Raw genomic sequence first — 27,741 nt, forward strand, 5'->3', positions numbered from 1 at the left:
TGGCCTTGTAGCATCCTACTTTTCCAACTAGGGTTGCAGTATGGCTAGTAACCATCACCATTATCATCATCTACTCATGTCTTTCCTGTGTTTTGCCTTCCTCATTTTTCTACTCATCTCCACCCTTCCTTCTTAGTTCTCATTCAGGTAATTATGGGTCTTCCAACTCTGTGGTGCCCAAAGGAGCCCAGCTGATACTATCATGTACTATTTTCTCAGGGGATGTGTAAAGGACATGCTCAAGTCATCCCCATCTTTTTCATTTCTGAGCATCGGACCTGTGTCAGCCGGTGAAATGTCCCTTGAGCACACATTTCTAGGTATAAATATTGCTAAATATACCAGAGAAAGAAAGCCAACGGGAATGCTGAGGTTACTACCCTCAGAGCGATCACCTATTATGTAACAGGTGTCGGTATAGAGTAGGGTGAGTGAATTTGTCCACTACCACAGGACCTAACTCTGTAGAATGTCCCGATGTCATAACCCCCGGTACGAGAAGAGCCGTTCCAACGGCAACTCACCCGGCCTGTACCTGACGACCTGAGCGCCACCTACCCTCATTCCTTTTTAGCACGCGTTTCTGTTAACACGCTTTTGCTTGTGCTCTGTGTTTTTCTCGGTTAATTTGGAATATCATGTCTTCTGTCACTGAAATCACCGCCACTAAGTTAAGTACTCCTCTCCTAGTGGGGTTCTAGTTGTATCGAGGCTGTATTTGGCCCTTAATTTAATAATTATTGGGTCAAATACCGGGCGTTCCTCTCGTTGCTCGGCCCCGCCATGATGACCTAGCGGTACGCCTCTACAGACCAGTTCAGTAGAGGTTTCGCTGGGTCATTTACATTAATGTTTTGTCTTACAATTGACGTTACCCCTTCAGGAAGTTCATTTTGGGGAATTTTATCTACATTGAGTGGGCCAGTGTGCTGGTATTAATACTGGTGTTAGTATCAATTCTTTAGGAGCGCCCTCCACGGTTTTATGCTTTAACTCCTTCATAAAGAATTTTTGGCTTTATTTCGAGTAGATTTTGTTCCCCAGGCTGGTGCTGTCTTACAGTCGGTTTTTCTGAATTGTGATACAATGGATGACATGGATATTTATGGATTAATATTACCTTAGCTTGGCGTCAGGAGCGGCCATTTTGGTTGTCCACTTCCTGTTAAACGCTCAGGTAGAACATACCCCTAGCACAAGCGTTTATTATTTTATAATTTTGAAACATTTATGTATTGATGTATTGTTGTTGGTTAAATTTTAGTATATTTACGTGTTTTTGTGGTACTAGCCTTCTGACCCTCTCGTCTTAATCGGGTGGTTAGCACGAGGTTGGCTTTGGCTCATTGACTCTGCTCCTTCTCTCCCGACTTTGTCGCTGAGAGTCGTGGAAGGAGGTGTGGGCCAGTGAAGGGCGCCACGTTTGTTGTTCCATCCGTTGTTCAAGTATGTTTGGGTATGCTTGGATTCTCTGTTAATCCTTCTCCCCTCTAATGAAGGAAGAGTGATTAGTAATGCATAGCCCTGTGCCCTGCATGTCGGTCTTCGGTTGGCCTTCTGAACAAAATTCTCTCCCTTCACAGTTCCACTTCCTTCCTCCACTCTCTCCCTCTTTTTCCCTTTAGGCTTCGTCTTCAGGGAAAAGATGTGGTTGGGTTGCAGTAATTCAATGTGTAGCCTAACCTCTTTCAGAACTTTGGCTAGTGTCTTCTTCCCCTGGGGAGAGGCACCGTACATCTCAGCACCTAGTAAGGGGTTGAGGTCAGTGTCTGGTGGTTTCCCCCACTCAGTCGACCTTAGTATCGTGACACAGCCATGTCATTCTCCCCCACCTTTTCCCCTGTATAGCAGGTGAGGTGTTATCCCTCCCTGTGTGTGGAGCGCGTGCCTCGGCCGTCACTCTCTGGGGGGGGACCTAGACAGGTCTCCAATCGGAGGTTGTCCACCTCTGGTATCCGTTTTAACGTCACACCCGCTAGTGTTTCGTTTGTTCGCTTCGCTTTGGTTCGGCGGAACTCCGACACTTTCAGGCCTACACAAGCCTAGCTGACTTAGTCAGTGCCCCGTTGCCGCTAGCCTTTTCCACTCCGGTGGTCTTTGGTTTTAGTAGGTTGGCTTTACTCACTTTGTTCTCCTATGGTCATACGAGAACTGCTCTAATAGTGAACCACTCCGCCCCTACATAGTAACCAGTGGCGGGGGTAGCGGGGTTTCCGGGGTCTCAGTACTGGAATGACATGTCCAGCATTTAAAAAACTGCTATTCCATGTATTTAACCAGCGAATTTTCTGCCGGTCTCCGGCACCTATGGCAATTTATATTTAATTCTAAGTGTGCATGACTTTAGGTTAAGATATATATATCATTCACGTCGGATTATATCCGGCGTCACTTAACTTACTCTGTCATGTTGCATGATTTTAGGTTAAGGTATATATTATTTCCGTCGGTTTAACTCCGGCGTTCCTTAACTTATTTGCCATGAATAATATATTTGTTTGCTTCACCGGACTACTCCGGTAGGACTAATCTGCTAATTGCATGACCTGTTATCTGCTCGAGCATAAGGCCCCTATCTCCGCTGGATTTACTCCGGCGTGCCTTCAGTTAAGCATACTCATATACAGTTTATCCATACAGATGGTACGCTGCCAGGAGTCCGGGTGCACCGCAGTGCTGCACCAGCCCTGCGGCCATGTTGTCTGCTGCTCTCACTCCGGCTGCGCAGTCAGGGTGGGAGACTTGATCGTTTGGCACCCGGATGGATGTGAAGTGTGCTACGCTTTGTTTGAGCAGTTCCAGGACGAGTCGGTAAGCCTAAAGTTACGGCCTTTAGTTTACCTGGTTCCTTGACTTATTTGATAGTTTATAAGGTTTTTGTTATATCCCTTATATATATTTTAAGTCCTTGGTGTGCAGTTACTTAGTCCTTGTTATTTTCAGGCCAATCAAGCTTCTCGCAACGCTTCCTTGGCCACCCTTAGGAGTTGGGTGAGTGGCTTTGGGAGGAACGTCCCGTCGGGGAGGCCATATGTTCTGTCGGAGGCCATCTGTAACCTCCTCTTCCCCGGCGCCCGGTTTGCTGCGGCTGTCCCAGCAGAAGTGGCAGCCCCTTTGATCGAACATATCCGGGAAGCGTCGCAGCCCTCCCAGGATGTCATAGCAGCGGAAGTGTCAGCAGAAGTGGCGGCCATTAACTTGGACCTGGAGCCCATGAATGTGGAACCGGGCCAGGAGGTAGGTAGGGAGGTAAGTGAGGCAGGGGAAGCGGACTCCCTTTTTAATTCCCCTTCATCCTCTGTATCTTCTTTCCAGGGTTTCCAGAAGTCCTCCTACCTTGGGGATAGGTCGACATCGACCATCCCCAAGGTAAAAAAGTCACTGAAAGGTAAGGGATATAAGTCCTCTTCCTCCCGCAAGGCAACTCCCTTTCCCCCGGGGAAGTCACGGGCTTCTAGCCCAGCGGCTTCCGTTGCTAGTGACACTCCCTCTGTAAAGGGGTCGAGAGCAAGGGCAGCCAAAGCCAGCCCCCCTCGTCAACCTGCTTCCAATTTCCAAGAATTGGCAAGCATGCTGCTTGATACGATCAACAAGCAGATGGACGAGAGGTGGAAGACGGTATTGGAAAAGCTGCAGAGCCAGGAGACCAAGATCTCCGGGCTCGTGAGCTCCGGTAGGTCAGCTCCGTCCTTCACCATTCCGGACGCCTCCGCCCTTCCTCCTTTCGATAAGGGGAACCCTTGGCGCTTGGCTCTTCATGCTCCCCAGCATGAGGATACTTTAACCATTGAGGGCCTAGGGACGCGCAGACTTCAGGAGTTGGAGTTCTTTCCTCCAGGTCTGCTTCCCCCCTACCCAGGCTTCGCTAGATTGACAGAGGAAGCTTGGGTGAGAACAGATAAGGTCCCTAAGGAGACAGTCATCTTTCCTAGGGATCAGGCTCAATCGGCTCTGCTTCGCACCCTTGCGGAGTGGGAAGCAGAAAACACAAAGCTGACCCCCTTCAAAGGAAATTTTACGATGTTTTCTTTGGGGGATAGGATAGCAACTCCTTGCATGTCGAAAGTGGCTCAGGCAACTGTTCAGGCATGCATGGAGGGTAAGTCGATGCCGCAGCTCCGGGAGACCGATCCCACCTCTTTGGTCCTCCCCGGTGACTCCGAAGTCTGGAACGAAGTTCCGTCCACCTTTACGGCGGGCAAGCTGGACCCAGACTGTGTGTCCACTCTCTTCAGTGAGCAGCTTCCCAAAATTCCGGAGGCCCTCCTGAAGCCGGAGTTCGACGCTAGGTGTCGGCTGAGCCGTGCAATGAACTCCTTGTGCATGGCAGAGGCGACACCTGTGCTGTATGCAGACGAACCCTTTTTCCAGGTCTTAACTAAATCTCTGCTGGCGGGATTCCAAGCAGACCTGTTTGACTTTACAGTGGCAAGGACGAACTGTCACAAACATATTTTTGCGGACGCCACTATTAGGCACGAGCCTTATAAACTGATGAAAAGCTCGATTTGGGGGGCTAATTTATTCCCCGAGGACGAGGTGAACAATGTCCTGGTGGAAGCAACCAGGGCCAACCAGAGCCTCCGCTCCTGGTGGGGTATTCCCGCCAAACGTAAAATCTCAGAGTCCTCCAGTTCCCGTGGCAGGTCGGGGAAAAGGTATAAGAAGTTTAGGAGGCCACAAACCCCAACCGTAGTTCAGGCTGTACCAGTCTCACCGGTTGGTCAGCCTTCCACCTCAAAGGCCCAACCCCAACAGTTTGTGCTGGTGCAGCCGGCACAGCATTCCTGCCTCCCCACCTTTGTGACGTCTCCGCGCATAATCCATCCTATGAAAGCCATGGTTCCTTTCGTGGCTTCAATAAAAATGCAAGGGGAAGCAGAGCAAGGGCTGCCTTCAGAGGCAAGGCTGCATTATGGTCCCTCTCCCGGGAAGAGGCGGCCAGGGTAGAGGAAGTAAACCTTCCCTTCCCAATGAGAAGATTCAGGTAGGCGGGAAGCTTTACCTGTTTCGAATCAGTGGACCTTCAGCCCGTGGGCCCACAGTATAGTCTCCAAGGGACTGGGCTGGAGTTGGGTCAAGGACCCACCACCTCGGGTCAGGTTCCATCAACCCCTTCACAAGCCCTGCGGGACTTCCATGAAGGAACTACTCCAAAACGGGCCATAAAGAAAGTGAGGCACCTGAAATTCCAAGGCAGACTGTTCAGCATCCCCAAAAAAGGCTCCGTTCAACAAAGAGTAATCTTGGATCTGTCTCGTCTCAACCTTTACATACAATGCGACAAATTTTGCATGCTTACAATCTCTCAGGTACGGACTCTACTTCCTCGTGGAGCCGTCACCACGTCTATAGATCTTTCAGACGCATACTATCACGTCCCGATTGCGAGAAACTTCTCTCCTTACCTAGGATTCAGGCTGGGAAGGCAAGCTTATGCATTCAGTCATGCCATTCGGGCTCAACATAGCGCCCCGAATATTCACCAAGCTGGCAGAGACAGTAGTACAGCAGTTACGGTCCCGGGGGATCATGCTAGCCGCATACCTAGACGACTGGATAATCTGGGAATGCCGGAGAGCTACAGCCATAGTGATCGAGTTTCTGGAGCCCCTAGGCTTTCAGATAAACAGGGAGAAATCCCGTCTAACTCCGGAGGCTCGGTTTCAGTGGCTAGGTATCCAGTGGGACCTAGACTCACACAGACTGTCTCTTCCGCCAGCCAAAAGGAGAGAGATAGCCAAGGGTACCAGGCAGTTCCTCAAGTGCAGGAAAGCTTCTCGCAGGACTCAAGAGAGGATCCTGGGTTCTCTTCAGTTCGCATCTGTCACAGATCTGCTGCTGAAGGCAAAACTGAAAGACATAAACAGAGTGTGGCGGAGAGACGAGCCAATATCAAACTCAGGGACAAGGTGTCTCTGGTCCTCCAGTTTTGAGAAAAGACTCGGCCGTGGTCAACAGTCAAGGGTCTGTCAAAATCGGTGCCCCTTCAATTTCCTCCTCCATCACTAGTAATTCACACAGACGCTTCATTAAGCGGCTGGGGAGGATATTCTCAAGACAAAAAAGTACAAGGAACATGGTCCACAATGTTCCGCCAGTTCCATATCAACATCCTGGAAGCAATGGCAGTGTTTCTGACTGAAAAGGCTTCGCCCTTCCAAACAGATCCATATCAGGCTGGTTTTGGACAGTGCAGTGGTGGTACACTGTATAAACAGGGGAGGCTCCAAGTCGAGTCATATCAATCAAGTGTTGATAGCCATCTTCTCTCTGGTGGAAAAGCACAAGTGGCACCTATCAGCCACTCATCTTGCAGGGGTCCGGAATGTCATTGCGGACTCTCTGTCCAGGTCAACTCCGCTGGAGTCGGAGTGGTCTCTGGACAGAGCCTCGTTCGATTGGATTTGCCTTCAGGTTCCAGGTCTCCAGGTAGACTTGTTTGCCACGGAGAACAACCACAAACTTCCTTGTTATGTGGCCCCCAACCTGGACCCTCAAGCTCATGCCACAGATGCAATGACATTAGACTGGAACAAGTGGCAGAGGATCTACCTGTTCCCTCTGGTAAACCTGCTGCTGAAAGTGCTGCACAAACTCAGGTCTTTCAAGGGGCAGGTGGCTCTGGTAGCTCCCAATTGGCCGAAGAGCAGCTGGTACCCTCTTCTGCTGGAGCTGAAATTCAAGTGTCATCTGTTACCCAGACCCAAACTGACACAAGTAGTACAAACGCGGACTGTGTCAGCTTCCTCAAGAATTCTGAATGCCCTGGCTTTGTGGACTTTATGAAATTCACTGCTCAGAGAGGGGCGGATATAGACCCAGTTAACACTCTGTTCTTGGAATCAGATAAAAGAGAATCTACTCTCAGGCAGTACAATTCAGCAGTTAAAAAACTGGCATCTTTCCTTAAACATTCTGAAGCTCAGGTTATGACCGCGAATTTGGCAATCTCTTTCTTTAGGTCATTGTTTGAAAAAGGTCTAGCTGCAGCTACAATTACCACAGCTAAGTCAGCCTTGAAGAAAGTGTTTTTGCATGGCTTCAACATTGACCTAACAGACTCATACTTTTCATCAATCCCAAAGGCATGTGCTCGTCTGAGACCAGCAACCCATCCTCACACAGTTTCTTGGTTTCTTAACGATGTTTTGAAACTAGCATCAGAAACTGATAATGATAACTGTTCATATTTGAGTCTGTTAAGGAAGACGTTGTTCCTAATTAGCTTAGCTTCAGGTGCTAGGATATCGGAACTGTCCGCTCTCTCTAGAGGTGTTAATCATGTAGATTTCTCCCGTCAGGAGAAGTTCTTCTTTCCCCAGACCAAAGTTTCCTAGCAAAGAATGAAGACCCTCAGGATAGGTGGTCTCCTTGGAAGGTTGTTCCTCTTCCACAGGATCCATCCTTGTGCCCAGTCACTAAACTGAGGGCTTACTTAAGGAGAACTTCTCAGGTTTTGTCTGGTCCTCTTTTTATCAGGGAAAAGGTGGGACACTTTCCTTAAAAGCTATCAGACAACAGATTTTATATTTCATTAAACAAGCTAACCCAGATTCAGTACCGAAGGTACATGATATCCGGGCAGTGGCAACCTCCACAAACTATTTCTACAATATGAATTTTGATGACCTAAAAAGTATACGGGTTGGAAATCTCCATCAGTGTTTAAACGCCACTATCTTAAATCACTGGAAGCTCTGAAGTTCCCTACAGTGGCTGCAGGGAGTATTATCCCTCCCTCCTAGTTAGTCTTTCCCCATTCCCCTCCCGCCTGCCTGCCTCATTTGCTTTCCCTGCCATCTTCTCCTGGGCCACGATGCTTCACATCCTGGCCCTAGTTTATGTATATATAATTGTACCTGTTTTATGCGTTTAGGTTTAAGTGGATTTGTAAATTTTCTTTGTGTTAGTCTTAAGTTTAAGTACTGTTAATTGTCTATGTTGTATGGTTACTTTAAGTTTTGATACTATCTGTTCAGAACCTTGTTTTGTCCACAAAGATTCTTAGTCATAAGTTTAATGTTTAACTTATATTTCTCTGCTGCTGAGATAATTAAATTAGGCTTAAGTAATGGTGCCTTTATTTATCTCTACCTTTTATTTGTCACTTATAATCTTTCACCTTGCTTGGTATGATTCTCTGATACAATTTCACCGGCTGACACAGGTCCGAAGCTCAGAAAAGGGATTTTGACAAAGGAAAAATCTATTTCTGAGGGAGGACCTGTGTCACCCGGTGACCCTCCCAGGTTATTCAATTTCCCCCCCTAGTAGGCATACCAAGCTAGTTGTGTGGGTGCTAACCTGGAATGAGGGTAGGTGGCGCTCAGGTCGTCAGGTACAGGCCGGGTGAGTTGCCGTTGGAACGGCTCTTCTCGTACCGGGGGTTATGACATCAGGACATTCTACAGAGTTAGGTCCTGTGGTAGTGGACAAATTCACTCACCCTACTCTATACCGACACCTGTTACATAATAGGTGATCGCTCTGAGGGTAGTAACCTCAGCATTCCCGTTGACTTTCTTTCTCTGGTATATTTAGCAATATTTATACCTAGAAATGTGTGCTCAAGGGACATTTCACTGGGTGACACAGGTCCTTCCTCAGAAATAGATTTTTCCTTTGTCAAAATCCCTTTATTATCTCCTCTACATATGGAACTAGATTATACTGTATTAAAACTAGAGACTTTGTTAGCTTTTCTTGGGTTTTCTGTAAAAGAAAACTGTTGAGATGGCTTTTTGTCTGTCTGTCCGCCTTCAGATCTTAAAAACTACTAAGGCTAGAGGGCTGAAAATTGATGTTGATCATCCACCCTCCAATCGTCACACATACCAAATTGCAGCCCTCTAGCCTCAGTAGTTTTTATATTATTTAAGGTTAAGTTAGCAATTATTGTGCATGAGGCACTACTATAGGTGCCAACAACACAGGCCACCACCAGGCTGTGGCTGAAAGTTTCAAAGGCCATGGCTGAGAGTTTCCTATAGCATTATATACTGTACAGAAAACTTGATTGTGCCGAAGAAACTTCAGTGCATTTTTACTTGTTGTTTGGTGCCTTTAATTTCAGCTTTAGTAAGGTAATGACAAGTTGTTGGTCATTGCTGACGTCTGAATTCTACGACTGTCATCTGGAGATGTCCAAGAATATGTAAGGATGTTCTTTTGTCGCATTCATATAACCAAAAAGAGTTCTCATATCATCTTGGCATTTCATTTATATCAGATTCTGTAGCTTTACATAAAATTCATCATTTATCTGTAGAGTTTATTTGTTGGTGTACAGCAGCCTTTAATACTTGTATTGTGCATTTTTTATTTAAATTTATGCAGCAGTAATCTACTGGTCACTACTTTCATATCAGTCAGTGCCTTTGCTGCATTTGGCATTAATAATTTACTTACTCTTCTACCAGTTCCATCTGCTCTTCTTAAATAAAGATACACATTACCCCCTTCCAAGCTCTTTTCCCATTCCTTTGCACCAAGATTCACAAACAACTAAGATGTCCTGTCCATATCTCTTGAAGTAATTTTTGTACTGTTCTATCTTTCCTGTCTGATTCAGGTTTCTGGTGCTTAAATTTCCTATTTTCAGTTTATCCTTAGTATATATATTATGAGAATGTGAAAAAGGACACAGAAATGGACAAAACAGCGTGATAACTGTGAAAGAACTATGTAAAACCTGGAAGCCATAGCATATGTTTAACATTGTTGGGGCCACACAGAAGAATAAGAGGCTCTGGTTGATAGTGGCAAGCTGTGAGCTTTGAATGTGCAGTAGGCAGTTTCTCTCACCTCTTCTGTGTGACTACAGTATTTCCATTTCACAGTAAATATGCTAATTATAATTAATGAGTGTTGCAGAGCAAATAATTGTATCCTAAAGTTTTTGGTGTCCTACAAGAATTTGGGAAGCAGTTGTTGCAACTCCAAAATAGTAAATCATTCCTTCTTTATTGTTGAAGACTCCCTCTCTCTGAATTCATAATCCATTTCCAAAACATCATTTTGCCTCATGTCTTGTGTGAAATAAGCCTTGTTACACTTTTTTTTTTTCATAGAGTCCTTTAATGACGTCATGCTGACAGATGGCTAGTATGCATTTTGTACCTGACAATCATATATTTCCTAGAGTATAACAATCCTAGAAATACAGAGGTCACTAGGTACATTGTGCTTACTCTTTAAACATATCTAAGACCTCTTAACCAGATTCAGTTATTAACATTAGGTCATACTTATATAGCAGCGCTGGGGAGCCTTCCTCTCTGCATTCTTTTATAGTTTATTCTTTTACTATGATGAGCAATAATGGACTTGAGGCTGATCTTCAATGAAGACATGGGCATATTGTGGAAACTTCAGAGGCAAGCTTACATCCTATAGGCTTGTTTGGTGAATTTATGTTTGCTATAAATAGTGACTTTATAATAGTCATTATAAGTACTTTAAAATAGTTTTGTATTTAGGGAACATTTGCATATTTTACTTTAGCCAAACAGAGAGAAACAGTTTTACATTCACATATCTATGTCACAGTTCTCTACCAAATCATACAGTAGATGTCCTACAGTAGTTTGGTACAGGTTATTTTAATTTCATATTTATAATGTTGCTCTCTAGACTCTAAGCTGTATATTATATTGCCAGTCAAAAGAATGTTGGAAAGTAAGGATTGGGAATCATTTGCAAATTTCAGAACATACACCAAAGAAGCCACAGATTATGATTCCAATTAGTGCTTAGTCTAAGTGCCCTCAAACTTTTTTCTTTCCTTAGGCTTGTATGGTGATAATAGTGGTGGACTGATGCACAACAATACTGGTCATGAGCTGAATTCTGTAGAGTTAACACTGAGCAATGCAAACATAAATGTCAGATCTTATAATGGGACATATGGGGTTATATTTGATGACAGACCTTCTTGGACTTCTTGGAACATCAACAACTTTTCATGGGATGAGTAAGTATAAGGAATTGAGGTAGCTTATGCCTTTGACTCAAATGGTTAAGCTTCATTTGATATACTGTTTTATGGTTATGAATTAATAGTGCTTTATTATACAGTGCCTTATAAAATTCTGTTTGTCAAGAGGAAGAATTTTAGAGACTAAGTCTAGAAGAATGTTACAGAAAAGTTACCTATCCTGCTCACTGTATGCTGATGTCAAAAGTAAAGATGAGATTTGGGGTGTGAATAAGGGTATTAATTTAACTTTCAAGGATAAGAGAATTATTGATCACACTTAATTTCCTTTTATCATCTACTGAAGTAGTTAAAGAAAAATTTTAACACTTTTTCATATTTGTGATTAGATTGATCTGTCAGTTTGCATTTTGTTTTCCCCCTTTGGCAAAATTATGTCCCTTAATGTCACTAGACTGTAGAGACACTTTCACTTCACCCTTCATAAGACCCAGCATGATCGGGATGTGTTCTCATTATTCATATTTAAAATATTTCTGTTTATAAAGATTTACAAAAATAAAATGTTAGTAGCAAGACTAAATTTTAAGTAAAATTTTGTTCTCTTAATTTATTAGGTACTGTGAATAGTCCCAAAAATGTTACATTAATTTCCTAAGTCCAAACCTTGCTTTTTTTGCACATACTATTGCATACTACTCAACACACTAACTGAGAGATGGTATTGTTCTTGAAAGGTGAAGAAGAACAAGGTATTCTTTTAGTTAGTTATAGTGTTGCACCACTAATGTCAACAAGCCTTATTTTAAGCCTTGACGAGTTGAAGCTAAAAAGTTGTTTCCAGTCACTGGGGTTGTGAGGAAGGCACTTTCAGTAAAAGACAAGGATTGTATGTATGAAACATGAATGTTTAAATCTTGTATGTGATCATAAACTAACCATCTCCTACATATGCAGTCAGTAATTGGGTGGAAGACTGAAAATGGTTTATCATAATTTTTTCCATTTGAAAATTTAATTGAAAAATATGTATGGTATCTTCTGTTGTCTACCCATCTAGCAGATGTTCACTCACTGTATACAGTTGAATACTTATCGAAATGGAAAGTTTCCCTACCCAAGTTTTTGTATGATCTGACATTTTTTTACAATCGAAGCATTTTTTTTATTTTAACAATACATTAGTATTATGCTTAAAGCTTAGATTTGGATGTAATAAATAAACAGAAAATATGTAAGTTGTAAGTGTGTGTCTTCCTGCTGACCTTGTATGGTCTTGTTTTACTGAATTCGCTTTCTTTCTCATCACTTTTGCGGGGTTCTTCACACTACAAACATGTTTATTGTAATAAAAACACAAGTGAAGCCATAAGACATAAATGTCTTTCTCAGAATGACTGATTACTGCATATTCCCTTGCAGTTAATACTAGATATAATTAAATAAAAAAATGATGAATTAGTTTAGCAGAGATTTGGTAGCACTTACTGTATTATGTTAATTTCCATAGAATTTTTTCTTTGCAAACTTCCACGATGAAACTTTTTATATATCACTGATGGAAACTTTTCATATATCACTGGAAAATTGCTTTTTATTTTTATTTGTTTCACTCATAATGATTACAATATTGACAAAAATGAAAATATATTTTACGCTACTAACTTGCAAAAGTAAACATATGAGACATGTTTACCAACCATCCTCTGCAGCTGATGGACTTCATCCTGCACAGCACCTAGAAAGATAAGCAGGAAGATGTCCCTTCTGATCTTTTAAACTACACAGGTGAAAAAATATTTTGATGGGTAGATTTGGGCATATTTGATACCATCATTTGATCATATGCCTTAAGAGGTCTCTGTAAAAAAAAAAAGTATTTTACATTGCTAGATAAGAAAGGAGGTTATAACAAATTTTATGAAGCATGCTCTCTCATTTCCATACCTATAATCACACACTTCTTCATGGAAGATTGACTGGATCACTCAGTGCAGATTCAGCTACACATATTAGATATAAAAATCAGTGGGGTTAACAGCCAGATATTTAGATCTCTGTTCTGTTGGTCTTCATTGCAAGCCTGGATGCTATGAGGAATGAATTGCATGATGAATGATTTAAGAGAATAATTCTATGATAAAGATAGTAGATAACTCCTTTTACTTCATGGTGCGATTTGGATCATTGGGTTATTGGAGTATGCACTCTACAGCTGCCAAACATACTTATCTACCAGAAGTGTTTTATTCTCTATATCAAGACTTATATATATAAAGAATTAATCTGTCCTACATTTTGCCTTTGGTACCCAAGATAGGGCAAGGACTTCTCAGTATAGGGGCTGTGTTTGTAGGTATTTACCTGTACTTGCATCACTCTGTTTAGTTTCACTAGAAGTGGTCAGTTTGCTGAGGAACCTAGCCCAGGCTGCTTGTCTTGAGGATTTCTAATGTTGAGCTCTATGTAAGTCCTCCAGCTAGCCTCGGGTAGTTGGACTGGACTTCTTTTTTATGATGTAATGGGAAGTCATGGTTTTCAATATTCCACAAGACTAGGTCAACCTTTGTCATATGGTGTCTAACTTAGTGAGTGGCTCTTGTCTCCAAGACTCTTGTGCTAATTATGGCCTATCCTTTTATGCCATCTCACAATTTTAGGTGGTTACCTATGTGATTTGTAGTCAAAGAACAATGATCCATCCTCAAGTTCCTTCAAGTTTTTTAGTAACCTTGTTTTAGGGGATCCTAACAAGCCTCAGTCGATAGCACTCTCTGTGTACTTCACCTTTGCTGTCCCATTTTCACATCCCCCGTTGTTGGCTGTAGATTCCTCAGGAGTACTTAGAGGCACTCAATAGTTGGATGGCATTAAGTCTAGTTTACAGGCTGAGGGGAAGGATGAGCCCCATACCAATTGGTTGGAATTTAGGGGAGCATTTTGTCACCTCTTCCATTCCAAGCCGTATGTCTGACACTTGGTTGCCCATCTTGTAGTAGGGATTCTATAGAGCAGTCCCTCCAAACTGACGTACCTCCTCCAGTAAAGTTGCTGAGATTGCTAAAGGAACATAATATATTGCTAAATGCCAGGTATGTTTCAGCAGTCAGGCAAGTAGCTGACTCCTCTAGTGAGCTCGGACATGCCACACCTGCTAGTGGTTGCTTTGCCAGGGAATGTGCAACTTTGTATTCTGCCAACTTGTGCTCCTTGACTTTAAGGCAGAATTGTGGGTTAGCTACATGTTTTTGGGATTTAGAACCTGGTGGGGAATACCCTCTTTTCTCAAACTAGCATTTAGTAAAGTTTAGTGTTTAAAGACTGGTTCAGTGATCTTTGTAGACCCTGTAGGTTTTGGCAGACAAGGAATTCAGTCATATGACCTTAGTTCATGGGCATGCCTGGAATGGAGCTGGATAAATAGGTGACAGGCATGACCCACAATCAAGAGAATATGAAAGCTTCATGTTCTCTTAAAGGGAGTTTTTAAAAATCTCATCCTTGCCTGTAGATTTGTGGCAAAGGTTGTTAGGCCACCTAAACTACTTGGAAAACTAGTTCAGACCAGGATCATTGTAAATGTAATTGAACCAACATTGCTGTTCTGCAGATCAGCTGGACAACCTTTTAGTCTTCCCTCTGTCAGGGTCCAAGCAGACCTAGCTTGGTGGCTAGACAAGCAAAACCTGTGAGTTAGGAAGATCTTGTACCATCCTGCTTTATGGATACCTCATTATTGCACCTCACTTGGTGCATTGTAGGCATTATTGCAGGGTGTTTGCATCATCCCTTCAACCCCTAGCTACACCCACTTTTTACCAATGCTTTACTTCCATTCCCACTTCCTTTCTTCAGTTTTGCTGTCCAGTTCCTCTAACTAGTACCTCCTAGAGCATATGTGCATTTTTTTCCTAATTTCACCATTAGATCCTTGTACTTCATCTCTTATTTTCTGGATCTCTCCATTTTGCTGTCCAGCCACTCCAACTCCTTTACATTGCCTTAAGCGCTAAATGACTAAAAGTGCCCAGTGCTTGTCTTGAGTCTTAAATTTCATAAAACCAAATTTAACTTGAGGATTGTTGCAAAGAATATTTAACACAGGACAGCAGTAGGCTATACGTATACCCTGTCAGGGTCATTTTAGTTGTTGAGTATGAATGTGGTGTTCTGTTTTAAGTAAACTATTTTTTATGACATAATGTAAATTTCTCTGTCATTTTCAGATTGAAAACTTCTGTAAGCTTGACTATAGGATTTAATGACACGTATGTACATTCCATTCCAATTCTACTGAATCTTCTTAGCAACTCTATTTTGAAGTGAGTAAATTTGTTCATTTGCTGCCTTTGATTTTTAGTTTGAAATATTTAACATGGATTATATTATTATAAAGATTTATGAGAACTTTGTGCCAATTATTATAATTGTGGGGCCCGAATTTGACAAAGATTAGCTATTCATATGACTTGTGTAGGTTTAAAAATACATTTTTTATGCCAGTTCTGCAGGAGTCAACAAATCCATCAGTGTGTCTTCTCAACTGCTGCCAATATTTGAAACTTCAGCCTCGTTTGATGTGGCTTCTTTCTTTGCACCCATGATGATTGGCTTCACTTTTACTATGATGCCAGCTGGGCTTGGCATTGAGTTGGTCCAGGACCGAGAGGTTTGTTAATACTGTACATGTTTTCCATCTTTGCTATAATGTGATGTGTAACGGATAGTATATTCATTAGTTGTAACAATAAGAAATTTTAGAAATAAAAATTGATAACATTGTAGAAGAGGTAGAGCATTACAACATCAGATTTAGGATTGGGGAAACCATTAATTATTCTGTGACATTACGTTCACATTACAGTATTTGGCAATGTTGGTGGGCTGTCCTGCCACATGGCAAACCCATTGGGTATGTATGTGATGTTGGCCACACCACTGGGTAATGATTTTGCTCAGTTATGGGTACGGGCAGTTCACTGGCTTGCCTGTACTGTCAAACCACTATTACCATCTGGGTACTTCCTGAGGGAGCAGACAAGCTACTGATTAAGAACCTTTATGTTTGGGAAAATAATTCTGGGAGAAGGCAGTTAATTTAACACACTGTCAGTACAACAAATTCAACATATGTACCTTCAAAAGCATACTGACATTGCATAATACACTACTGCATTACACATCTTGAGAAGTGTGAGATGTGAAAGTAACAGGACAAAGTTCTGTAGAACAGGCAGGAAAATATTGTAAAATGGAATAGGTGAAGATGTAGACCTGATGCGAGTTAAGGCTACAAGTGGAAGGGCCAGAAGAGAGTGAAAGCATTGGTATTAGCTGACATAAAGTATTTATTTTGATGATATATATTGCATGTTATTATATAGACCATCAGGCTTCTTATAAACTGTGCTTTTCTTTAATTTTCTACAAGAGCTATTGTGTTAAAGAAAACCTTGAAAGTTTTATAGAAATTCATATATTTTTTGTGAAGTTTTAATCTAAAATCTGAAAGGAAAGAACCCAGTAAGAAGAAATAACATCTTGTGCAAGGTTGTATGCATTTTGTACTTTATAATTAATTTATAATCAATAAAAACCTCTTTGTTTATTTACACAAAAGTAAAATGAGGGATTTGTGGTTATTAAATAGAAACTGTTTTAAGTTTTATATTTTTTCAGACAAAGATCCGTGATCTGCTACGATTAAATGGTGTTGGTTTCCACCTGTATTTTCTCTCGGTGTTGTGTGTGATGATTGTGATGTATGCCATAAACTACATTGGGCTCCTTATAATCGTAGCTGCATTTAATCTTTCTTCGCTGACAGTTCCAGCTGCATTTGCTGCAATTGCTGTGCTATACTTACTATACATGCCCTGTGCTCTTTTGTATTCTGCTGTCTTTTGCTACATTTTTGACAAAAGTGAAACAGCCCGACAGTTCTACCCCAGCATGGCCACAACAATAGGTTTTATTGGTTATACTGCTGTGTCTGTTGTCGACATGAAACTTGGTGGATTTTCAGAAAATGAAAATCCAGCTTTTTACACACATGTTGCATTGACAATCTTAATACCACATTATATACCTTTTGGCATTTTGTATTATATAAACAGGGTTTATTTGCTTTGTTCAGCAAATCCTACCTGCTCTGTTCCTAAAGCTAGTGCCTACTTAAGCCCAGAAATCATCATCATGTTTATTATGGTCTTGGTTGATATTCCTGTGTATTACTTCCTGTTGAGGTTAGCAGATGCTGTCAAGCTGGGAGGAAATTGGAAGGAAGCCTTTTGGATGAAGGTTAGTTACTTCTTTTATTTTCTCCTTGTTTACATGCAAAAGAAAACTTTCTCTATGAAATCTTTCCTGTGATATAATGGATCCCACTGTGGTCTGAGTTGTGGAAAGTAATTCAATGTAGTATGATATCCGTAAATCATGAAACTCAGTTGTTAACTCAGGTCACTTTAATGGCATTTCCAGGGGTCACCGAGGAAAGTTCCAGATAAGGAGTTGGGTATTGATGCACCCGCTGGTGAAGATGATGACGTGTGTTCCGAACGATCATTGGTGTCCGAAGCCCTACTTAAAAATGGAGAAGTTCCTCCTGTGCTTATCTATGTGCGATATATTTGTGTTATGTTTTCAGATTGTTTATACTGTACTCTTGATTAAAAAAACATTATCCTTATGAAATTATAAGAATAACTTTTTATACAGAACATTAAAGTAGCAAATTACATTGTGAACAAGATGTAGTCAGTGGAATTTGTTTTTGGTGCTTTCCTTGAAAAATGTAGTTCAAGTTACTCAGGAAGACTTTTATTATTATTTTACAAAAGCCTTTTCTTCCATAGGATTTGGGTAAAGTCTATACAAAAGGAAAACAGAATCATCCTTGCAAACGTTCAAATGGAGAAGAAACCAGTTTTGTTGCACTGAAGAGTGTTTCTTTAGAAGTTAAGTCAGGACAGGTCTTTGGCTTGCTTGGCCCTAATGGTGCAGGAAAAACTACAACCCTAAGCATAATGACAGCACAAGAAAGTCCCTCCAAAGGCCAGGTGAGTTTAAGTTAATTGTAAATTCTGTATAGTGAATGGCTGAGCTCAAATGCCATATCAGTTAAACAGAAACCTAGGACAAAGTTAGTGTTCTTACTAAGGTTAATCATGGCTTTTACATAGTATCTGAAAAAAATATTTTGTAAAAAGATCTTGCTAACCAGAAGGATGAGAGATTTCCTTCAGATGGTATTAGACTCCTGATATCTGTCACACACTATCTTTACTCAGTGTAAAGCTATAAAGCTATGGTCTCTGCTTGTGTATCATTGATTCTTTATGTATCTTTCAGTATATCTTTTCAATTGTGGTGTTCTCTTGTCACCTGTGTGTGTATTGTTCTTTATTCATCTCATGACATTCCTTGACATTTTGTGTTGGTGATCTGTATATCAAAATATTGCTTAAAGTATGTCACACTCGGCACTGTATGCAGTATTGGATATTAATTTCAGTTGTTTTGAAGCCAGCAACATTGCTTTCTGCCTCTTACTAATTATCCATTCCTTTGTCCTATTCCTATCCTTTATATATTATAAGTACATGTATGTAGTTTAACCAGATTACATCATTTAACATTCTCAGCTGTCACAAGGCTGCCCCGAAGAGTTTGTTTTTGATAGATATACTCTATTAGATATGTAATTTTTTGCAAATAAAAAATTCAGTGAGTGGATAAACTGAAATATTGAAGATTCTGACAAAATTGGTTTGCTCCCAAACTTCACATTCATTGTTGATTTGAAACTAGGCGTTCACATAAAATATTTTGAATTGTGTTGTTTGGCAGACTTGCCACTTATTTTGATCAGAGTAAAGTTGAGTATTCAGTCCACATTTTTTTGAACCATTGTTTAATATAAAGGTTGCTAGCAAGAATGCAGAAATGGTTAATAAATTGATCACATCTCATAGCAGCATGTAATATAAGTAATAAAATCGGTTAGTTTGTAATATTAAAACTAAATAAATAGACTATTTAAATAACAGAAATAATTTACACCTACTCAGTCACCTATCTATATATTACAACTGTGCTGAATCAAACATATGAAATGAAATACAGTATTATAATTGGCATTAATAAATACACCCCTTTATGGGATTAAAATTCACATGTCAGTTGACCTTGTGACAATCACCTAATTATAATTATTTACCTTTTTTAATCATCTCATTCTGTTAGGTACGAATCTGTGGGACAGATGTTACTTCCAGTCTGTCTGAAGTGTTTAATGATCTTGGATACTGCCCCCAACATGATTCACTGTGGAGAAATATAACAGTTGCAGAACATATAGCATGTTTTGCATCTGTTCGAGGAGTGAAAGAGGACCAAGTAAAGCCGTAAGTATATTGTCTTTTCAGATTCTTTTATGTTATCGTAAGGTTATTGACGATTCTTTGAAAAAATTTATTTGCTAATTCAAGGTAAAAAATGTTTTGCAGGTTAACTGAACTGTACTTGAAAGGTCTGGAGATAATGGAACACAAAAAGAAGAAAAGTAAAAATTGTTCAGGAGGAACAAAACGCAAGCTCAGTTACATTTTAAGCATGATTGGTAAGTCCTCTGTTTGGTTCAGTTTCATCATTTTAAGATATTGCAACAAAGCTGACAATTTTTTTTACTACAGAAACAATTTTCCAGGTCTGTTTATAATTTGCACTAATTATTTTTCAAAAACTAAAATTAGTTCCAGTTCCAAAATCTCAGTGCAGCCTAGTACTGAGAAACACACCATTAATTTGATGCTTTGAGTTCATGCTTTAAGAGAGCCTATAGCCTGGTGTGTTGACCCTCAAAAGAGGGTTTTGATGAAACATCTGAAAGTTCTCAGATCAAGGAAGAAGGAAATAATGTACACTGAAAGTACAATTCATCCCCTTTTTGACGAACTGGTGTATCCTATTTTTTTTTTTAAGTTTTTGAGTTTTCCACCCAGTGTCTCTGGTTTTGATACTCTATAACATATCAAAATTTCAGCAGTCTGCGTTGTCACATTTTCCAACCAAATTTCCTCGAAAGATGAGCTGCTTAGAAACTCTGAATACTATAAAAATCTTTGAAGCCTATTTTCTCAAAACGGGGAAAAGCCGGTGTACGCCAGTTCGTCAAACTAGGGACGAATTTAGTTTCAGTAAGTCTGTTACATATCCAAATGTTCTTTCTTTTTTGTCTCAAATCAGGTAAACCACAGGTGGTGCTTTTGGATGAGCCATCAACTGGAATGGATCCACAGTCCAAACGCTTCTTGTGGAACTCCATTCTTGCTTCTTTTAGGGTAAGAGTAGACTTGGTTTTTAAGGCTCCTCACGATTATTCAAGTTTTAGCGTGCTTCATTATTCTGAATTAATGAATATTATTATAGATTAAGGGGAACATCAATATAAATGGTATAACAAACATAGCTTATGAAATAGGGGTTTGTTACTTAGAAGGCAGTAGATGACATGTATTTTTTCGTTATAATAGGTGAAGATAATTTTTCTTATTAACTCAGTAAAGTATTGGGGGAAAACTGCTCTCAAGTAGAACTTTTTATTCTTCAAAAGGGCCAGAGAAGTGCAATTTTAACGACCCATTCCATGGAGGAGGCAGATGCTTTGTGTTCAAGAATTGGCATCCTTGTGCGTGGTGGTCTCAGGTAAAGGGAAAACCATTATATTATATTCACAAAATAATATACCATAATCCTCAAATTCTGAATTTTGTTAAGCTTGCCATGTTCCTGTAAAAATTGAAGATCCACAAATAACCCTTGATCCCCATACCTTAAATCCACACATTTACTGTACAGGCAGTCCGCGGTTATCGGCGATGTTCTTTTTCTGAGGGTGTGATGATAACCAAAAATTGCCACTAACCGCGATTTTCGGGGGTTATCAGCGCCAAAAAGCACTGATTTTCGGTTATTGGCACCTCTGTTAGGTATGTATCAGTGCTGATAAGTGGAAATCGGCGATTTTCGGCGCCGAAAATTGCCGATTTTCATCGCTAGACAAGCCCCATAAAACCAGATCGCTGTTAACCGAGCCCGCCGTTAACCGGGGACTGCCTGTACACTATTATTACCCATAAGCCTTTCTAATGTTTAAAATACATATGTAGTTGATTATTTACCAAATTAAATACATGGACTTAGAGAAAGAAGAGTGTAGTTGTGTCTGTCATCTGTTATATCGATGTGCAGATTTAAGCACTTCACACTACTGGTGGAGTAAGTAGAGCACAGGATACCATTTGGTTTAAGATGTTATTAATTATTTAATAAAACTATGAAAAATAGTTGTTTATTGGTAATGAGTGTCAAAATGATAATTTAGGATAACCATATGTCATTTCTCTTCAAGGCTTGGGGATGGGGAGGTAAATAAATTAGAGCCACCCTGATCATAAACCTAACCATGTAAGCACAAAACATTAGCGTCAAATTCTTTCCTGCCTGAATACCTGGTGCTTGGTTTTGCTTTTAGTTATAAACATCCTCTGTGGCATTCTATTTTGTAGAAGAGTAAATATTCTTGCTCCTCTGTAAGTTTCTTGATGTTGTCCAGAAATTCTTTGGCAGAAGTTGCTTCTCATGTCTTTAAATTTTACATTCCAAACCTTTTCCTGAAATTCTCAAACCAGCTTTTGCTGGTTTTGAAGTCTGCTGAGCTAGTTCCTTCTTCTGACCTTGTGAACTTGTGTAAGGTGGTGTTGGGATGCCTGCTTCCACAAGAGAGGGGTTTTGTGATTTTGCAAATGACACTTTTTTCGCACTTGCCAGTGTGGCTGCAACAAGAGCCGCACAAATTGGCTTTTCCTTTTTTATTTACGTTCTTTGCAGTAGTCTTGTGATGCTGTAATGGTAGGCAATCTCAAAGTATAAGTTTGTAAGCACAGAAAATCTAACACTTTTCTTGTATGGTCATCACCTTTTTTGGCCTCTTCATAGCGCTTTTAACAGTTCCAGGAGCATTTAATCTTTTTCCTCATGATTGAATCCATAGTTTTGCAATAGCATCTTACTAAAGATACAAGAACTGTGAAAACTACTGATCAGTTTGTGAGAATGAGTGAGGCTGAGAGCTGAGACAAAGCACACCAGTCCACAGTTCTTTTGTCAATTGTAACTTTTGAAAACTTTTGCATTTTACAGTTTTCTTTACATTTTTAGTTGATGCAAGTCATCTGTAGGTTTGTGGAAATAGCTGCAAAGCTCCACAAAAATACTCCATTTAATTGGTGATGAAAATTTGACAAATAATGAAATCTGCTAACCCAAACCCTCTGAAATTTGAGGGTTAACTGTACTTAAAAAGTATTTATTAGTAATTTTTAATATTATATAATGATCCCACTTTTATAGTGATGTCAGTAATTATATTTATCTAAGTTCATCAACAGATTTATTATTTTTTATTAATGTGTGATTGCTCATGAGCAATAACTGAATAACTATGTAAATATTGGTAATATGCTGTTATAACATTGTTGTGATGTATTATGAGAATGTCCCTTTTACAGATGCATTGGTGCTATCCAACACTTGAAGAACAAATATGGAGGTGGTTACAGTTTAGAGCTCAAATTGAATATTCATACATCTTTAAGAGTTAGTGAAATTAATGGTGCTTCTGAGAATGTGGAACAAGGGAATGGGTAAGTATATCAATTATTTATGTACAGGCAGTCCCTGGTTTATGACATGGGTTCCATTTTTACACCACATAAACCGAAAATCGTCATAAACCGAAAAATCATTGAAAATCATAAAAAATCTTAAGAAAACCTTACTTTTAATGCTTTGGGTGTATTGAAAACGATATAAACTGCATTTTTATAGAGTTTTTCATAAAAAAAAACCTCCAAATTTTTATTATTCTGCCGTTTTGGAGCCATATTTCTTCTGTTGGATCAGCATCGTAAGCTTCGTAACCCTGGAACGTGTCGTAAACCAGGAAATAATTTCTGATTAATATATTTGAAAAGCGTCATAACCTCGGAACGTCGTAAGCCGGACCCGTCGTAAACTGGGGACTGCCTGTATTTATTTTCTGTTATTGTATTCATACTTTCTCCTTCCCTTAGAAGAGCTGTTGGCATACATGGACAGTACTGTATGTTATGTAATTTTTAGTGTATAAGTATAGTACAGGTATTTAGTAGCTCTTTGCAAAGTTGTATTAATGTTTTTGAAAAAGTAATAAGTTAAACAAGTGAATAGCTCTGCTTTTTCTATAAATATACAAATCAAATACAGGTATTATATAGTGTTTTAACCAGACTGCTGAGTCACACTTCCAGACTTGTTAAGGGGCCTGAAGGAAATGTTTCAACAAGAAGTGTAAAAATTGTGATGAGACAATCAATTTAGCTGAGCAGTCAGGAGTGAGAATGCATGAAATGGATAAAAAAAAAAAGATGAAAAGCATTGCATCTGGGTCTCAGCAAAGAACTGCCAGCAGTATGCTTTTTGAGGCATGATGTAGACTGTGCACTAAGCAAAAGCCATAAACAAGAAAATTTTGAGTAGAAAAAATTTTTAGGGATCAGACATTTTGAGTATTTTTCTTTTTATTTACTGCCCTAGAATGTATTTCCAAAAGTGTAAGTTCTGCCTGAGTAAAGTTAATATATCTTTCAGAGGGGAAGGTAGGAAAAATGAGATGAGCCACATGGTTATTGAAGCCTTCCCAAATGCAGTTATTGACGAACAGTTTGAAGAGCGCATTGTCTTCAAGATTCCTCAAGATGATGTCACAAGTTTAGCAGGATGTTTCTCAATGTTAGAGGAAGGTAGGAAGTACTGCCTATGCTTTTTTTAAATTCCCATTTTGTATTATTTTCTGCTTAAAGCAGAAAATAATACAAAATGGCATTTCCTTAGTCTTTCCATTCTGCATCAAATAAGAACTTATACCACATGATCCTTAGTCCAGGTCAGCATGTTCTCATAGCAACTTCATTAATATCATCTATTTCTATTTGATAATGTGTAAACCTTGACATTCATATTCCCTTTTGCAATATTTTGTATTTGCACCTGTATTGATCTTTTTCTGTTGCATATTCTAGCTGCAGTGTTTCTGTACCTTGTCTTTTCAGTTTTTAACTGGTTCAAATATGTTTTGCCTTAACTTTCATTCTGTTGTTGTATTTTTTCTGTTGTATTTTTTATGTATTTTATTTTTGGTACTTCTGTATTTGTGCTATACAGTAAGATATCACATTAATAGATATCATTTTATCAGATTTGAGTACCGGAAAGAGCCAGACAGAAAAAAAGGCAAAAATACCATAATGTGATTGTAAAAATATGCTGGAGCATTAGGTTATAGCAGACTTAGGCCTACTGCATCCTGATTTGGCACTGCTTTGGACATTGTATGAATCACCTACATTTCCACATTCTTTATTGAGTGCTCACTCTTTGTTTACCCCTGCATGAAAGATCATCTTATTGCATGTGATTTACGGTAACTCTCAAAACATGTGGTTTCTGCAACTGCATTTAAACATGTTTTAGTGAACAAGATGTAATAAAAGAGGCAATTACTAAGCTTAGTTGAAAAGTAAGAATACATTTAAGCCTTGAGCAGGAGCTTGATTTGATAAAATTAAAGGAAAATAAATGGACTCTAACTGCAACATGTGAGCATTTTAATGCTCTCGCCAAAGCAGGAGTTATTAAAAGGTGAAAGAGCAATTGTTCGCTTATGTTAGAAAGTATACATATTGTGGATGGTATTAAGCTGATGCATGATGTACAGTGAAAAAAACACAAATTATTATATCCAGCATAGTGCAGGGGTAGTAATCAGGGATCATAAGATTAAGGTGGCTGCAAAAGTTTTGCAGAGAAAGTGAGTGTGAAAAATTTCAGTGCCAGCAATGGTTGGCTGTATTGTTTCTGAAGGTGTCATGACTGTGACAATAAAATAGTGGCTGGCAAAGCAGCAATTGCAATTACAGAAGAAACAAAGCCCTTCTGTAATTGGACAAAAGAATTGATTGAAAAAGGAAGGCCTCATATTAGCCTAAATATATATAATCTTCATGAGACTGGCCTATTTTGGAAGTTTTTGCATATGAAAAGTCAGGCCTCATCTCAAAGTGGCAGCATGTTTGGGATGAAGCAAAACAGGATGCAGATTTCAGCACAGCACTTGGTCAATTCTTACAGTTTTCAGTATCTCAAGCCATGCATTGTTGATACATCAAATAAACCAAGGGCTATAAAAGATATAGTACATTAATATGCTTTGCATAAGGGATGGTTAACCACACCAATAATTAAAGCTCACATGAGAAACCATGCCTTCTTGGAAATCCATCAGTACTAGGAGGATGTGTTGAAAATACATTCCAAACATTTCAGGGCGGTTGTATACTTTGGTAACTATGCATCACATCATGAAAAAGAATAATGACTGATAATGGAGAATAAGATACATTTTCTTGCTCGAAAACATCCCTCAGTGCATGGACTAAGGCATCATGTATGGGGCCAGTAGCCTACGCAGACCACTATTTTTGGCTAAAGTGACAGTGGTTTTGGATGATAACCCATAAGAAATTATACAGTGATACAACTTCAAGTCAGCGCTGGAAAATGCTAATAGGTGAAATGCTGGCAAGCAGGTGGAAAAGTTGCTGAGGAATGTCGATGCAGTACAGAACCTCTTAAGCATAGGACTTTTCTAGACATTTTAATTATACTAGCCAGTCAGTAGAAGGAGCCATTGAAGTGATTCAGTATGGATGAAGGAGTGCTCAGGACATAAAATTGTGGAACAAATGGTTAACCCGATGGTACATTGGAAGACAAAGACAATGCGGCTGATAGTGCCAAAGATATCCAAAATACAGTTTCATTTCAGTGCGATCATCCTATGGTTAGAGGTCATGAAAAACGATTATCAATGAGGAGCTAAGGAACATTTTTTAGCTTGCAGCAACTTAAGCCAATTTATCAAGTCATGGTTAACTCCTTGAGGCCCAATAATCAACTGTAGCATCATGGAATTGGGTGATACTAACTTAAGAGCAAATGTCATGTAAACACCTCTTACTGTACAGTTCTCTATGCATTTTCTATAATAGGATATGTGGAATGGTGGAGTTGGAAACAAGAAACAGGCTTCAGACAAGGAGCGGGACTCTACTGCAATGTAATTTTAATTTTAATTTTACTATTGCTGTCTTAAGCTTCATACTTTATAGTTGGGGTGCATCCAACCTATGGTAAAATGTCATAAACTTGTCAACAACTTATCACATAAACAAGTTGAAAACAAATCAACAAAAATAAGTGGAGAATAAACATTTGACATGCTGGATAATTGAATGAAGCATTGATTAGGACTGCCAATAAGCTGTTGACTTGTTTTCAGACTTTGTGATGTGTGTGCAATAAATTGGTGACATATTTATGACATGATTTACCATAGTGTGGACACATCCTTATATTACTTAGTCTTATTATGGTAAGAGTACTTGAGGTTTAAGCAATGATAGGAGAGGGCTGGTAGAATATAGTAGGGTAATTCTCAGTTCGAAACAGGTTCCCTGGATTGATTGGAGACCAGATCCCAAAGCCACTTGCTAATGGGAGGTTCACTCAGTGTACTGTGACTGTGCCTGCAAGCATATTGAAATCTGATACCTCTTTTTATTCTAGCCATGTGGTTGTAATAGTCCACACAAAATGCACTGACTTCAAATGTGTAAGATACACTTTCACCAACTAGTGTGTATAATCACAACTAGAGTGTATATAACAAGACTTTGATTATAGTTGTTCACAAATACATAACAATACTAATGAACATTAGTAAAGGAAAAATCTAATTTTTATAACAAATTTTATAACAAACTATTACTTATAATTAGCCCACAATTTAAGTATTGAATGGTTCAGACACTTGTGTCCTTTAACAGGGAAAACATGGTTTATAGCTTTGAACTTGTGTCTATGGATCCCTGGTTTCCAGCAGATAGCTGCTTAATTCTTTCTGTGTAGCTCAGACAGTTAGCAGGAAGAAATTGGTAGAGTTGGGAGGTGGGAACTTTGTCTTATAAATAATGAGTTTGCATGAAAAATCGAATTGGGTTTATTAAAAATTTGCATGAAAAATCGAATTGGGTTTATTAAAAATTTGATTTCATTACAAACAGTACTTATAATTTCTGTACCAGTAGCTTGAATAAAAATTTAGGTTAGACTGATCAAGGAGCAGAACATCCCAAAACTGGTTGATTGTGACATGTAAGATCCATAGAAAGATCTTGGGGATGAAATTTAGCAACTGAACATGTGTCAAGACAGGCTCTTTTTCACAAGGAAGAAGCTCTGTTACTAATTGTAAAATTAAGTTGGTTGTAGTTTTAAGTCTGTCTTTGGTTGGCTTCTAGAACAAATTAGGCACTTGCCAATTGTGAGCCATAGAGGTTAGTAACCCTACAAGTCTACCATAATGAGGATTAAAATGAGAACTATTGTGAAGATAATGAAAAGTTTACCCAGTCCAAACCCTTAACTAAAGCAGGTGCTAACTGCTCTACTGTTATTATAGGCCCCTATGGTAGAAATGTGTACAGATTATATGGCACCTCTAAGTGCCTGGCATTAAAACCGAGTTAACATAAAGAAAAGTAAAGGAGTATGGAGTGCTCTGATCTAATGGACACATACCCAAACCTCCTCTGCTATATACTGTATACCCTCAGAATAACTCCTCGACACTTGTTTCC

At 39.5% G+C, this 27,741-nt stretch overlaps 1 protein-coding gene across 2 annotated transcripts in view; it reads left to right on the forward strand.

Moving 5' to 3' along the window:
• Positions 1-27,741, forward strand: part of LOC136828031 (cholesterol transporter ABCA5-like) — a 93,101-nt gene that overhangs the window by 56,718 nt on the left and 8,642 nt on the right. For both annotated transcript variants that reach the window (XM_067085695.1, XM_067085694.1), the window contains 12 exons: positions 10,792-10,975; positions 15,166-15,261; positions 15,443-15,608; positions 16,619-17,239; positions 17,423-17,560; positions 17,797-18,000; positions 19,187-19,347; positions 19,450-19,562; positions 20,189-20,283; positions 20,556-20,647; positions 22,513-22,647; positions 23,633-23,784. In XM_067085695.1, coding sequence (XP_066941796.1) covers positions 10,792-10,975; positions 15,166-15,261; positions 15,443-15,608; positions 16,619-17,239; positions 17,423-17,560; positions 17,797-18,000; positions 19,187-19,347; positions 19,450-19,562; positions 20,189-20,283; positions 20,556-20,647; positions 22,513-22,647; positions 23,633-23,784 — 2,157 coding nt within the window. The remainder of the gene's footprint in view (positions 1-10,791; positions 10,976-15,165; positions 15,262-15,442; positions 15,609-16,618; positions 17,240-17,422; positions 17,561-17,796; positions 18,001-19,186; positions 19,348-19,449; positions 19,563-20,188; positions 20,284-20,555; positions 20,648-22,512; positions 22,648-23,632; positions 23,785-27,741) is intronic.

The sequence above is a fragment of the Macrobrachium rosenbergii genome, chromosome 42 (assembly GCF_040412425.1).
Source record: "Macrobrachium rosenbergii isolate ZJJX-2024 chromosome 42, ASM4041242v1, whole genome shotgun sequence".
In the NCBI taxonomy this organism is placed as follows: Eukaryota; Metazoa; Arthropoda; class Malacostraca; order Decapoda; family Palaemonidae; genus Macrobrachium; species Macrobrachium rosenbergii.